Source organism: Rhipicephalus microplus, chromosome 5, assembly GCF_043290135.1.
Source record: "Rhipicephalus microplus isolate Deutch F79 chromosome 5, USDA_Rmic, whole genome shotgun sequence".
Lineage (NCBI taxonomy): Eukaryota > Metazoa > Arthropoda > Arachnida > Ixodida > Ixodidae > Rhipicephalus > Rhipicephalus microplus.
The window spans coordinates 154,155,380-154,170,853 of NC_134704.1; the positions used below are offsets into that span (position 1 = coordinate 154,155,380).

The window sequence follows — 15,474 nt, forward strand, 5'->3', positions numbered from 1 at the left end:
CTCTGATGTTACTCCAGTCAAATCTGTCCTACCAACTTCGCTGCCTGAAAAGCGTTGCAACAGCTACCCACTGAACAATACGCCAAATTTCCAAGAAAAGCACTGTCCTATTCCAAAAAGGCTGCCACCTGAACACTTTTCGCAACATGAGCAAGGCCAGCACAATGAAATTGGTCAGGTTAGGCGTCTTGTTTTTTGACACGAACAACTAGAGACGTCGGAAGAACACACACGACGTCAAGAAAGACGTTTACAAATGACTCAACCAAAGCGACAACATATTCAAGAAGTCTCACAGGAGACAAAGAAAGCATCGAATCCCAGACAAATTCCCAAGGGACATCGAGTACGTTTTCTCCAGCAGAGATCAATACTCAGACAACATGACATACGACGACGGAAAATGCGGACACCAACACTCCGTATTCCGGAAAGACGCGCAATTCACCGCAACAACCATGGTCAACAAATACGCAAACGGGTGGTGCCACATAATCACAATTAAAAAGGAAAATCGCGACGCCTACGCAAGTATGCTGCTGGTGCTTCAAAGCCTTCACACCTCGTTCATTCCTCGCAAGAATACAAGCAGTGTCATCATCAGTTTGCACGCTCAAGGTGTACTTGTGTTTTCCAGAAAGCAACAGTCAGCCTCGCCCATAAGAGGGGTAGTCACCCCGGATTGCTGCCCTCTCCTGTGAAATCTTCGTGCGACTTTACGGAACTTCAATCTGATGTGGAACTACAGCCCATTTGGACATTTTTTGTGTGTTCTAAGACTGCTTATTCATCATTCATTTTAATATGCAACGCGCGCATTCTTTAGGGGGGAGGAGGAATTCTGTAACGTAAGAAGGTAGCAATGATTAGGAGTTAGAAGTAGATGAGGAAGAAGTGAGAAAGGAAAAAATGGCGTTTGAGCCAGGCCACGTTGCCCATTCATCATAGCGACACACACACACACACACACACACACACACACACACACACACAAACACACACACACACACACACACACACACACACACACACACACACACACACACACACACACACACACATATATATATATATATATATATATATATATATTATATATACCCTCCATCCTTTGAAGAATCTATCAGCACAGCATTATTACTTTCGTTTTCGCCGTATTTATATCTTAATTCCTCTTCCATTTTATAAACTTTTACATTTACCTACTATTGTTTAACACACTTTTATATGCTTAAAACGTTGTTTATTGCATAACACACTAACGGAGGAAGAAGAAACAAAATCTTGTTCATCTTTCCGTCATAGAAGTCCGTATAACACGGAAGTAAAACGTCTCCTCATAGCAGTAGGTAAATGTTTATTCTACCCCGATTTAAGTAAGCTTACACAATATTTGTTCGTATTCAACAGATAAAGCACAGTTTATTGTAAAGGCATCCACGTTGACAATTAGTCATACCTTTCCATCCCGATGAGTAACGTAAATAACAATGGACTAGTTAATACATGAAACTTTTCCTGTGGTCTTGTATGCCCATTCTGGCTACTGCTGTCAATAGGGAAGGCAGCATCAATAAAATTGATGTGACAGCCAAAAGAGTGCAACTCGTTGTATTCCATACTTGGGCTGAGGTCATCTACTCGCAGCGTGATAATAAACAGCCCTGTCTAACTACAGGGAAACGCAACACACATTGTGTCCTTTGTTGGCCGGCAGTGATTTCGCCTTGCCACTGTGTGAGCGTCCCTGTATGACAGAATAAGACTTCGTCTTCTTCCGCTGCATTCCTTACATAAAGACTACTGCTTTCTCCGGGTGAAACACTATTTTACACAGGTACTTTACGTACTGTACCGCTGTATGGATGCATACAGACGTGGTTAATGTCAATATACAACGAGACATTTCTTACGTTGTACAGTAAAAGGCGGCCACGTAGTTGTAATGCGTGATCTCTGTCCCCTTCGGCAAGCCAGTGCTTCCTGATGTGTAAATCAGGGCGAGCACTGTGTCACGAGGCTTTTCAACGGGCACTTCCAAGTAGTCTCGCTCGTGGAAATTTAAGAATTCCGATGTCGATATAAACCCTGGGGCAGGACCCATGCAGAAAAGACCCTGGTGAAGAGAAGTTTACAGAGGTCAAGCATGAAAGACATTTTTAAACCGCGCCAACTGCCAAAAGGTTCATGGGTTTTACGTAAACAATACAGGAAATAGGTGCATGGTATTAGGTTGTATATTTTATCGTTTGCAACCTTTCAAGGCACGTGTATGCAAAAGGAGGAGGGGGGCATTTCTTTTGCCTTGACGCCTATAACGTTGCTGTTGCAAAAAATTATTATAGCATGAAGGAGTTTCAATATACATGGCGATGGAAACCGCTTGTATTGCGTTCTGAGAATGGTCTCTTTCTAAGCTTTAATGCCCAATTGACTTCATCGTTTTCATTTTTTTCATGGACTGTGGAGCATGTTATCTTTTCCATTTCACCAAAGGGAAGAGGAGAGGGTCGCTGTGATAAAATTATGCCTCCTTGTTGATAATCATTAGCATGCCTGATATTGGAGCGATTCTTCTATGACTAGCGTATATTGGCTCAAATTCAACTGCCAAAGTTGTATCCGCTCTAATTCTACAGTTGTCATACAAAAATTGATATTTAATAAGCACACCAGGTATCAAGTCTTTCATAATTGTTAATGTAAATTTAATTTTCCTGTGCCCTCTTAATTTACCGTAAAAAGTAATGCAATCTTTAACAGTACCTTTCAAAGTAACGTTAAACATGCCACTTTTAAATATTCCTAAGTTTTCTAGGCAATGTGGAAAATCAGGAACAAACACTTTATTTGTGAGAGTTTGCCCTCGCGAAAAAGCACAACCAACCCAAAAGAGGTGGTGTAAATCTGCTTGGCATAATTCTCGACAACGGGGGCAATGAGAAAAAGTGTTCCCAATTGCTTGTCTTGCTCCAAACTATTTGCAAAGTACATGTGGTGTATATGCGAAAATAGTGTTTAGAATATCACAGCTGAAGTCAAGGAGATGAAATACACATTGACTAGGCATGTAGCATGTAGGAAGGATAACCGCTGTCATTAGGGGAACTGACCAAATTCTCAGAGAAGGCAAACGCCTCAGGGTGTACAGAAAGTTGGGTTAGCCAAAGAGAATAAGTGTGCGGGTACAACGGGCCAGCAGAGAGCAAAAGATCGGGTTGACTGGCACAAAATGGCAGAGGCCTTACAGTGGGCATAATCAGGCTCATGACAATAAACATTTTGACGATTTCAATGCTCTGTTTAGTCTTCCGAATTTTAACAGTTTTTGTCTTAGCGTTAATGATACTCGCCTCTACCTTCTTTGTTCTTCTGTGCGCGAATTTTTTCTTTTCTTTCTTTTGAGAAAAATTCAAGTATCAGTGGGGTAGTCTGTATAGGAACACAAACAGATAAATGAAGATTATTTGTTGTAATTGCTCTCTTTTGCATAACATTTCACTGCGCTTGAACTACTCTCGTGGGAAAAACCAGTGGAGTGCTCTAAAAGCTCCTTGTTTGCTCACTGCTGTCCACAAATGTTATTGAATGAACTGCCATTTGAAGACTTCATCAAATTATTGGCATAAAAATAGACCTCACTATTAAAACGCACCCTTACGAATTTATTGCTTTAGTGATTACTGCATCCGCTCGCTTTAGTAATGTATTTTCCCACTTTCCTCCTTCTGCTACTCTGAACAAAGTATTTTGCCAAAATGTCTGTTGATTCGAACCTAGGTGCCCTGCATGGCAGCCCAGTATTCTACCACTGAGCCATGGCGGTGCTTCAAGGAGTATTAAGACATCAGAATTTTCTGCTTATGTATACCGAAGGAAAAAAACTTCACTGCACATTGAGGTAAACGTCCACCGTAATCACACCTCATCTTGAAAGACGACAAAACATGTAGGGATTGCGAGGGAAGCCAACATCACCAGAATACCATGACAGCAATCAACATTCAGAGCTGCAGAGTATCAAAGCTGCAATAAAAGTCCGAGATATACTTCTACTTTTTGTAGAATATTTAGTGGCCACTTATATTGAATATCTCTATTTATTACACATGTTGGGTTCCTTAATTATATCAAATTGCGCCTTCCACAACTGTACGAAGAAATCATAATGATCTCAACAAAGAGCATACGCGTATCTTTGAAAACATTTGTATACACCGCCTTGCCAAAAATAGTGACACGCGGTTTTTCCTTCCTAAAAGTTTCAATGATACTCAGGCCAAACAAGAAGCAATACTTAAGACTTCTTGCTTTCACTGGAAAGAAACGTCCAGCCTTCACGTTCTGTTAGCCTACTGCTTATCGAACAATCAAACCAATAAAGGTCTTCTTTCCGTTATTTACCTTCATGCTGAGTGCCACCACTGTTCTGACCACTTTTTCGGCGTACTTCTGTTCAGTGAGAATATGCGTACTCTCACTATCTTCACACTGGTAGCGCAGCTCATCTGCGAAAAAAAAATGTGTCAAAGCAGCAATTTTAATAGTGCCATGTAAAATTACGGAAGTGTTAGTGCAAAAGCAAACATTTTTAGTTTTTTTTAATAATCATTGTCGCCCTGACTAATATTTGCAATCACTGAACAATCTTGCAATCAAGATTTCCGGAAAGATGCGCTTCACAGTGACGTGAAACGTCAAAGTCGAATGAAGGTCACACTGAAATTGAGCAGAGCAACAGACACCTGTACTCCACCGACTCGCACAAGAAAGTGGAAGCTTACTTTCAAGCTGCTGCTTCTTCCAAGTGTATATTAAATATTTTGTACTGTACCTTTTTTATTCTTTATTCTTTCGTAAATATTGTACCGCTAAAGTTATATAATACCACTGTCCGCGCTCCGCAACAATGTATAACGAAACCACTCCTTATTGTAGATTCTGCTTACAAAATCAGTACATCTATCATTTTGTAAACACGTACTATGATGTTTGTTTGTTTATTTGTTTCTTATTAGTTTTATTTTTTTCCTTTGTTTTGTGCATGTGAAACCGCAATGCAAATACTTTGCAAACGCATGCGGAAACGCGTAGGATGTGTCATTTTTCTTTTTATTTTCAGTTTCGTAGCAGTGCACAAAGCTAACATGCCTTTTTCCTTTGTAAATGTGACCTTGTATGCATATTTCGATGCTCCCCCCCCCTTATGTAATGCCCAACCCAGGGCCCTTAAGGGACAATAAATGATGATGATGATGATGATGATGAGGTGTGGTGCTGTAAAGCATGCGTTCAATTTGTACATTGGACTATATGGCTACATGCGGGGAAATGTCATTACTCAAGCAGTTCAGATAATACGCAATAATTGGTTTCGTTAGATTGAGTTTTAATTTAATATACCAACTTAATAATTATCTGACACTTCGTCAAATGCTTGCAGAATTCCCGGAATACAGGACCACTCTGCTTTCTTCGAATAGTTGACTGTGCAAGATTTGTGAGTTTGAACTAATTGAGTCTATAAGAAAAATGTGCGCCTGAAGCCATGGTAGCCTTCTCTAAGTAAGTTGCTTAGACAAAGTATGTATACGTTTTGAACGGGACCCATATCACAGGGCTGAGCTCACGTTGCAGAGAAACTTAGTTGTTTATACCATTGATAATCCTATGCACTTCACATGTCTTCGCTCTCTAAATATTTCCTGATTCCTTGCAAGCCACCACATTTGTTAACAAGACTAACAAGCATTGGCCCGTTGGAGGTGGCTGTGCCAGCGAAGCTTTTTTCATTCTTGCGAAACACGCCTATCTGAGAGCCTGAAGTTGCGTACTGTAGCATGCCAGTCATGCATCGTGACAGGCAACGAAATACTCTTCAGAAGCCGTTTTATGAAAAAAAGTAGAAATGTAAGCTTGTTGGCGCGGGTGAGATCAAGAATACAAAGTGCCGGCGTTTATCTTGCCTTAATTGCTGCTCTTGTTCTGATGTTTGCCTGCGTTGCCCCTCTCACCGCTGTTGTATTTTAGCCAATCGAGCCATTTCATGTACTCCACTATAGACACATTTAGCCACTAAAAACAAACTAAATTAAAGAGAACACTATCACTGGCTTGCGCGTGACGTCAGTTCGTTTTCGGTCCTAAATTTGCGCTTCTGTTAAAATAAACATACCCACCAACCTAGTGTGCTGGCAAGAAGAAAAAGACAGAGATGATTTATTAGAAGGCAGAGAGGTCAGTCTGAGCTAGTTTGCTCTTAGATGGCACTTACCCAGGGGGAAAGAGCAGAGATAACAAAAAAGTTATTAAGTATGACAATGTGCACAGAAATAAAATATGCGTATATGCAGCACAACTTTATTAACAGCATCTGAACAGATAGCAAAACTATTTGGTGCAGATACTTGTAGCTTAGAGAGGTCCTGCAACAATTTTCGAGCATGATCACAAAACGCTGCAGATCGGTAGTAGAGGCTCCTGAAAACACACGAGCTAAATGTTATAGCGCAGCATGCGGCCTGGAATTCACAATAGAATATCAAAGTGGGTTGAAAACTGCTTTCTTTTCACTCGACAAATGACGGAAGAGGCTCAAAAATCTAACGTGGAATGCCAATCTATCAGCCATTCACTGATTTGAACATGCCGCACCCGGTCATTACAGAGATCACCGCGAGAAACCATCACTTGTCTATGCATGCGCGTGCGATCACACTGAAAAAGCCACGTATTCAAGAAAAAAAAAAGAAAAAGTGCTCAAGGTTACGTGGCGCACGTGACGTTTTTTCTTCGCTTCTCTCATCTCTCCTTGCTTAGCTTCCAGCGCTTTCGCCGGGACGAGAAAAGAGAGAATGTGATTGCAGCGTGTGACAAATCTTTCTAACTCCGCTCGTACTGAACGAATTCTTTGTAGGTTTGCGGTGATGAATTCTTGAGGCCATAAGCATTTCCAGTGAATCATTTTCATGGTTACTCAAAAAAGTGTTTCAGGGACCCTTTAGGGTAAAGCTTCCAGTCAGGAACACTGCGAAACCAACAGCTCATATCCTCGCGCGCTTCTGTTTCGCTGCAGTACTCTCTCACTCAATCAAACACAACCATTAATAGTCTACACTTGCTCATATTGAAGAAGTACAGGCCATAATTATAAAATAGGACAATATTTTGACAATAAAATATGCCAACATGTTACAGTAGCTGCTGAATAAAGATATTTGTTCATCAAGGCAGATTTACAAAAGCTTTGAACAGTGAGCTTCCAATAGCGGTTCTCAAGTGAAGGAGTGATTTTCAGTACATTGGTTGGACATAACGAATATTAGAACTCCACACATCACAGGCGAAAAAAAAAATGACACATCTCACGTACAGTGGCGATAGATGAGATGCGAAGCACGAATGAGAAATGTTGATATGTCACTTTAAAATCAGCACAACCCTACGAGGTCGAGGTAAATGATGCCGCACATTACTTCAGTGTCATGAATATCATGTTTGATTGTCTTTTGTCTGCGCCATCTATTCACGTTACGTGATACTAAATTTAGTATATGTGGAGCTAGCCAAACGGCCGTGAGCACGCTGTGAGCGTGGAACGTTGTAACGTTCTACATGACAAGCGTGTCAAGATTATGATGTTTGCACCAGTCATATGTTTCGTCATCCATTGACGTCTTGGAACACCATAGTTGGTATATGTGGAGCTAGCAAAACAACCGTGAGCACATCATGAAGGGCCCATTATACACCAAAGTAGCGCTGACGCGCGTGCACGCTGGGCACAGCGACGCTACGTTATTAAAACACGAGCACTTGTAGTCTGATGCTAGGTGCGACCAGCATCCATCAGCGCAGCCCGACGGCAACCGGCGCTTAATGCGACATGCTTTGTTTCGCTCCGATGCGTGTACCCACACAACATTGCGTCTCCCTCTTTTCGTGATGGAGGGATGCCGGACGTGCTGAAACGTGCATACGTCAATGCAACGCAGCGCGACATGCGCCTGCGAGTATATGGCAGGACTGGCACCTGGCGTGGCAACACCGGTGTGATGCGACGAAATGAACGCCGGCGAGCACGCGCACCAAATCACTTCGAAATGTATTGGCGCCTTGACTGTGGAATGTAGTCGTGTTCTCACATGACACGCATCTCATGATTATCATGTTTGGATCAGTCACATACCTTCGTCATCCTTGATGTCATGTAATATCAAATTTGGCATATGGGGGGCTTGCGAAACATCTGTGAGCGCATTATGAGTGTGACATGTAGTCTTGTTGTTGCATGACATGCATGTCGTCAATATCATGTTTGCCCCAGTATCATACCTTCGTCATCCATTCATGTCCCAAAATACCAAATTTGGTATAAGTTAAGCTAGTGAAACTACCGCCAGCGCATCATGAGCCTGGCATGTAGTCATGCTAGTAGATGACACGCATCTTATGATTATCATGTTTGCACCAGTCACATACCTTCGTCATCCGTTCACGTACCGTAATAGCAAATTTGGCATATGTGACACTAGCAAAACGGCTGCGAGCGTATCATGAGCGTGGAACGTAGTCATGTTGTTACATCACAAGCATGTCATGATTTTTATGTTTTGGTCTGTCGCTTGTGTTCGCCATTGAATCACGTCATATCATATCAGTTTTACAACGTACAATCTGAACGAAACTACCGCTAGATCTCCCGGACTATGAAATTTAAATCATGGTATTCAAGACATACATGTCATGATTTTCATTGTGTGACTAGTTAAATATGTCTTCATACAGTCATGTTATGCCATACCAAGTTTGGTATCTACATCATTATCGAAACGGCCAGGAGAGCTAAAAGTTGTAGGCGACTAGATAGATAGATAGATAGATAGATAGATAGACAAATAGTTAGATAGATAGATAGATAGATAGATAGATAGATAGATAGATAGATAGATAGATAGATAGATAGATAGATAGATAGATAGATAGATAGATAGATAGATAGATAGATGATGATTCCACGAGAGATCGACACGGGTCCAAAAGTTGATATTTTAGATTTCATTGAGTATTTTATATTTCGTGCACCTCTCACCAGGCAGCCCGAAAGTCAACTTCGTTTTATGATTAACGGCATAACTTACGAGAAAAAAAATCTAACTTCACCAACATGGAGGCACCAATTTCGTCACCTGTCATTTTCGAAAATTGCAGATGCTATAAAAATACAAATATTTTTATTTCAAGAAAGATGTTTTTTACCTAAAAGGCATGTCTAATGAAGAATCAATTCATACGGTTTCAAGTTTGTAGACCTTAAGAAAATTGCTTTTAAAAATGTTTAAATTTGCGATAGTTTAAAAAACCTTACGTATTTTCTGACGTAGAGCAATTAGACATGGGCCGGGCATGTAGCGCGTAGACAGGATAACCGCTGGTCATTAAGGGTAACTAACTGGATTCCCAGAGAAGGGAAGCGGGTTAGGGGGAGACAGAAGGTTAGAAAGTTAGGTGGGCAGATGAGATTAAGAAGTTTGCGGGTGTAAATTGGCAGCAGCAAGCACAGGACCGGGTTAACTAGCGGAACATGGGAGAGGCCTTTGTCCTGCAGTGAACGTAGTCAGGCTGCTGCTGATGATGATGACGATGATGATGATGACGTATTTCTCATTCTTTTCTCTGAAAGTAATGCAAGCAGCGTTTTCAAACTTGACACGTTTTAAGGATATAGTGTGTTCATTAGGTACATAAATTATTGCTGCCATATGGCAAATGTAAATTTTTATATATTGCCTCAAAATTCTCATATTGGCAAAAGTGTACTCCACTGAAATTTGAATATTAAAAAAACTTCATCTTCGATTTTTCCTAAAATATTGTAAATAGACTACCAAAGGCCATCATACAGAAATATAGAAAAACATGTTGCATTATTTTGTTTTTAGCGACAATATTCGTAGTACAAGTCAGAGCTTTTCGAGAATGCGCTGATAAGTTGAGAAATCTAGAAATCGGAACCGAAAAGCGGGAATAAGCTTCAAACGCGAGTAAACGAGACCTAATTTGGCGAAGAAAGGCTGTTTTAGCAGATAGGAGTCACTATTTTGAACACGGTATTCTACAGTATCTGAATTCACTCTTATACGTAGAGCACTGAGACTTCTAATATGTGGTGCATCTCCATTACTTACACACAGATGGAGCTACTGTGACGGCCATGTGTTTGCAAAACGTTGGGTAAGAGAATTGAATGTTGAATGAGTTCATAAACAATTCATAACTAATTTTTCTCATTTGGGGCACGAAGACTGCCGCATTACAATGAAGAACACGCTTTAGGACAAGATATCATCCGTCGTCTGCTCTACAAATGAATTGCTGTGCCCCGAATCTCGGAGGCGATGCTTTAGATCGTATGGTTCAAAGTAGGGACAAAGATCGAAAGAACTATTGAGTCCTTGATAAGGTTTAGTCACCGCAGTAAGGATACTGACGAACGTCTTTTCGATTCATTGCATGATTTCTGACAGATAAGCCACAATGCTCCATGCTTGTAAAGTTCATAAAGACCTGGTAATGTATATATGTAAATGTAAATGTAAAATGAATTTCACAATGTTTTTGTCAATAAAATTACGGGAGTCGTAATCTTTCTCCCTACTTTAAACCATATGATCTAAAGCATTGCCTCCTTGATGCGGCGCATAGCAATTCATCTGTAGAGCAGACGACGGATGACAACTTGCCCTAAAGCGTGTTCTTCAGTCTAATGCGGCAGTCTTCGTGCCCCAAACGATAAAAAGCTGCTATGTATCGTTTATGAACTCATTCAACATTCAATTCTCTTACCCAACGTGTTGCAAACACATGGCCCTCACAGCAGCTTCATCTGTGTGTCAGTAATGGAGAGGCACCACATATTAGAAGTCTCAGTGCTCTACGTATAAGAGTGAATTAAGATACTGTCGAATAGGGTGTTCAAAATAGTTATTCCTATCTGCTAAAACAGCCTTTCTTCACCATATGCGGTCACGTTTACTCGCGTTTGAAGCTTATTACCGCTTTTCCGTTCCGATTTCTAGATTTCTCAACTTATCAGCGCATTCTCGATAAGCTCTGATTTGTACCACAAATATTGTCGATAAAAACAAAATAATGCAACATGTTTTTCTATAATACTGTAAGATGGCCTTTGGTTGTCCATTTACGAGATTTTAAGAAAAATCGAAGATGAGGTTTTTTTATTATTCAAATTTCAGTGGAGTACTTTTTTGCCAGTATGAGAATTTTGAGGCAATATATAAAATTTTACATTTGCCCTACGGCAGCAATAATTTATGTACCTAATGAACACATTATATCTTTAAAACGTGTCAAGTTTGAAAACGCAGCTTGCATTACTTTCCGAGAAAAAAAATGAGAAATACGTAACTTATTTTACACTGTCGCAAATTTACACATTTTAAAAGCTATTTTCTTAAGGTCCACAAACTTGAAACCGTATGAATTCATTCTTCATTAGACATGCATTTCAGGTAAAAAATATTTTCCTTGAAACAAAAATATTTCTCTTTTTATACAATCTGCAATTTTCGAAAATGACAGGTGACGAAATTGGTGCCCCCGTGTTGGTGAAGTTTGATATTTTTTTTCTCGTAAGTTATGCAGTTAATCAGAAAACAAAGTTGACTTTTGGGCTACCTGGTGAGAGGTGCAGGAAATTTAAAATACTCAATGAAATCTAAAATATAAACTTTTGGACCCGTGTCGATCTCTCGTGGAATCACCCTAGATAGATAGATAGATAGATAGATAGATAGATAGATAGATAGATAGATAGATAGATAGATAGATAGATAGATAGATAGATAGATACGCTCAAAGTCGCCGAAGTTCGCTTAGAAATGCTTCGCATTTAAAACGGGTACTGAATGCTCGAAGCGTGACTTGCAGTAAATGATCCATATTATTGACTGATAATGCAAAGGCTAGACTTCATTGATTGAGCATACTTTTAGTGCACGTTAGTCACATGACTATCTATTTTTTCAGGCGATATGCGTGCTCACCCAGTTATCATCTTAATTTCGCTGCTTATTGAAATACTCTTGCGGGTATTCGTCTGGCTTGGTACCTTTCAATGACCTGCACTGATTGTGATGCGCATTTTTGGTTATGTGTAAAACCCTTTTGTTTCTAGTGTTTCGTTCTAGCTTAGGTAATTTCAGACAGAGTTACATAACGTGAATTATTTCCACGATGCAAGGCAAAAGGAGACGAGATCTTCACCTCAGACTCGCACGTTGGACAGCCAGGATCAAAACCAGAGAAAACAGGTACAATGTTACATAAAAATGTGTACAGAGAAACCAGAGAAAAAAAAGTGCAATGCCCATTGCACAGCTTTAGTGGGTCGAAAACCGTTTCAGAAACCCTCGCGGCTGTTTTGTCACCCTTGTTCAGTATCCGTCTGATTGCTATATAGTTGTTCACAGAATAAAAATAATCAGTGAGCAATCTTTCAGCACTTAGCTCATTATTGTGCTCAACTGTGATTGTAATGCTAGAAAAATAATTTGTTGTAATAGCTGTACACGCAAAGTTTTCCATAACTGTGCATAAAGTCACAATAAAATATTCACACTTACTTGGACCATACATAGGCAAAGTTTCTCTGCAACGTAAGGTTAAATGAAAGAACTATTGAGTCCTTGATAAGGTTTAGTCGCCGCAGTAAGGATACTGACGAACGTCTTTTCACTTCATTGCATGATTTCTGACAGATAAGCCACAATGTTCCATACTTGTAAAGTTCATAAAGACCTGGTAATGTCTCACGTCTAGAAATGAGGCTGCAAGTTTTTATGACTCTAAACACTAAACTTTGCCTGAAGAGACAGTGTTATTCGCTGACATACTTGACTATATAGTAACCCAAGTAAATAGTAGCATGTTTACTCACTTTCGGTGAGCGAAGGTTTTGCTAAGACGACGGTTGCCCCAGTCAAAATGCAGCCGTAAATGGCTACCAGGTTTTCCACTCCGTTCTCTAGGTGGATGCAGATGCGGTCACCTGGAGCAACGCCATTGTTCCGGAAGCCAATAGCATATCGCTCCATGTGAGCCAGCGTTTCCTTGCGCGTGAGGCTGACAACATCGCTCACCTGCAATTAGGTGCTGCAATTACGTGTTTGAAAATCATAGTGCACTTTTCAAGAAAGAGACAATGCAGGCTTATTTCAAAGTGAACTTAAAGAGGTTTTAGGATTCGACGAATCTATGTGGTTAGCAACAACCTACATTGTTGATTTTTTTGTTGTCAATGATGCGCTGATTTTTTTTCCGCGGTGGTGGTGGTTGGAAGTGTTGAATATGCAAAAAAATAAGTAGATCCCACGAACAGTGGCAATCGATGATATGCGAAGCATGAAAGAGGAAAGCTGATATGTCAATTTAAAATCAGCACAGCATTACGAGGTGGGCGGGCGTAGTACACTGTAAACACAGTTAGAAATGTTATGCGCACTTATGTTTCTTGAAAAGACGCAAGCATGTTGTTTGTAGTCACGTAACGACAGTACCCCAAACATTTGCAATAGCAGCACCAGCAGTGGTAGGCATGTATATTATGCCGTACATGACTTTCATGTTATGATGATTATGTTTGCGCCAGACATTTCTGTTTTTCGCTGATTTAGGTCACGTTACATGAAATTATGTATATGTGAAGCTTGCGAAATGGCCATGAGCGCAATATGAGCGTAGCAGGTAATCATGTTTTACATGACACGCATGTCATGATTATCACGTTTGTACGTGTCATTTACCTTCATCGTCCGTTCGCGTCACGTAATAGGGAAGATAGGTGCAATTTCGCGCAGCGCTGTTCACCGCTGTAGCGGTAAGAGGGCAAAGCTCCAGTCGCTCGGACGGGCCGCGCTTGCTGGGTTTTCTACTTGCGCACACGAAAATGTGTTTCTTGGGGTGATTATCTCACATTTTGCACGCTAAAGGCAGTGCTCCTCAGTCATTCTGGAAAGCAGGCACGCACTACTGCTGCACTGTGAGCTGCTACAAAAGTTAAAACATGACGCAGACCTGATAACTGCCCGTGAAGTGCTCTGTTTCTAATGCAAGCATTGCCAGAAGCAAAGGTGTCAAGAGTGAATTATGGCAGTTCGCCAATACTCCATGGTCAGGTTACTAAAAAAAATTTTTGTCATGCATAGTACTACGAACTATTAATTAACTAAAATAAACGCGACAGTCGGACTCATGTTAAATGAAAACGTGTTTGTAAATTGAAGCTACAGCAAATAGGCACGCACTGTACGATTCGCGGTTGGACTCTGGCTTTCCGAGACAACCACTGGTAGTGCGAAAGTGGGGGAGCTTGCTAGCCTAATGCACTTACCCCCGTATTCACAAACGCTCCTCGACTTGACTTCCACCCTTCCCTTGACAGAGTTGAGCACTGTGCCACCAGTCGGCTGAAAATGACCCTGTGCTACTCAAGAATTGCAGCAGATTATTGCTGATACGCAGTGACTTGCCGTGCCTAGAGACGTCGCTCCCATCGGTTTTCCCAAGTGAAGGTGAAGCGTTGAGTGAAGGGACGTTCTAGAATAAAGGGGTTAAAATACCGTGCTGAGAGGCCTGCAAGTGCTTTATTCAGATGATGGGTGTAGACTTATCGTCGCCGCTCAGTGTAAACAGATTTCTGCTGCGGGTTCACGTTGAGCATTTATTCGTACAGGTCTTGCAAGCAACACCAATAACTTAGCATGATGCGGCGCGGAAAACACCACTTTGACGCTCCATTTCTCCCCTATCGTTTTTAGCCGGTGGGATATGTCAACGACCGAAAAAGACCCGTAGTTTTACCCTACGAGCATGACATTTCCCACTGGCTAAAAAAGATAGGGGAGAAAGGCAGCGTCAAAGTGGTGTTTTCAGCGCCGGATAAGTTACAGCGGCTTTGCAAAGCAGTCAATCCTCTCAAATCACGTTCCACTGGTTGCTCAACCAAGCACAAAACTCGGTTTGTGCCGTGTGTAGCGGGGGTAGTTTACGCGATTTCATTCTCATGTGGTAAGTGGTATTTCGGCCAAACGGGGCACTGCCCTAATGAAAGGCTAACAGAGCACCATTAAAATGTTCACAAAGCAATCCAGGGCCACAATAGAATTCACTGCCGCAATTGTGAATGTTCCCCCATGTTTGATCAATGTGAAGTGGTTAAAAAGCACCCACCACAATTAACTCGGGAAATTATAGAAGTGCATTGTATAGCAAGAGCTGGCATCACGTGTATTAGCGCTCCTTCTTTAGTTTAATCTGAACATGCAGTCGCCTTCCTTAATCAGGATAACCACCTATGAATCTGTGATATGTGACGGTGCGATGTTGTGTGTAATCTTGTCATTGCGTTGGGTGGTTTTTGTCTGCTTGCGCCGGTCTACATATTTGATGAAGTTT

At 41.0% G+C, this 15,474-nt stretch overlaps 1 protein-coding gene across 2 annotated transcripts in view; it reads right to left on the minus strand.

Moving 5' to 3' along the window:
- The window catches only part of LOC119174142 (uncharacterized), a 131,299-nt gene that overhangs the window by 73,082 nt on the left and 42,743 nt on the right, over nucleotides 1–15,474 (minus strand). For both annotated transcript variants that reach the window (XM_075896092.1, XM_037424961.2), the window contains exons 3-5: nucleotides 12,959–13,160; nucleotides 4,405–4,508; nucleotides 1,914–2,116 (exon numbers count right to left, since the gene is read on the minus strand). In XM_075896092.1, coding sequence (XP_075752207.1) covers nucleotides 1,914–2,116; nucleotides 4,405–4,508; nucleotides 12,959–13,160 — 509 coding nt within the window. The remainder of the gene's footprint in view (nucleotides 1–1,913; nucleotides 2,117–4,404; nucleotides 4,509–12,958; nucleotides 13,161–15,474) is intronic.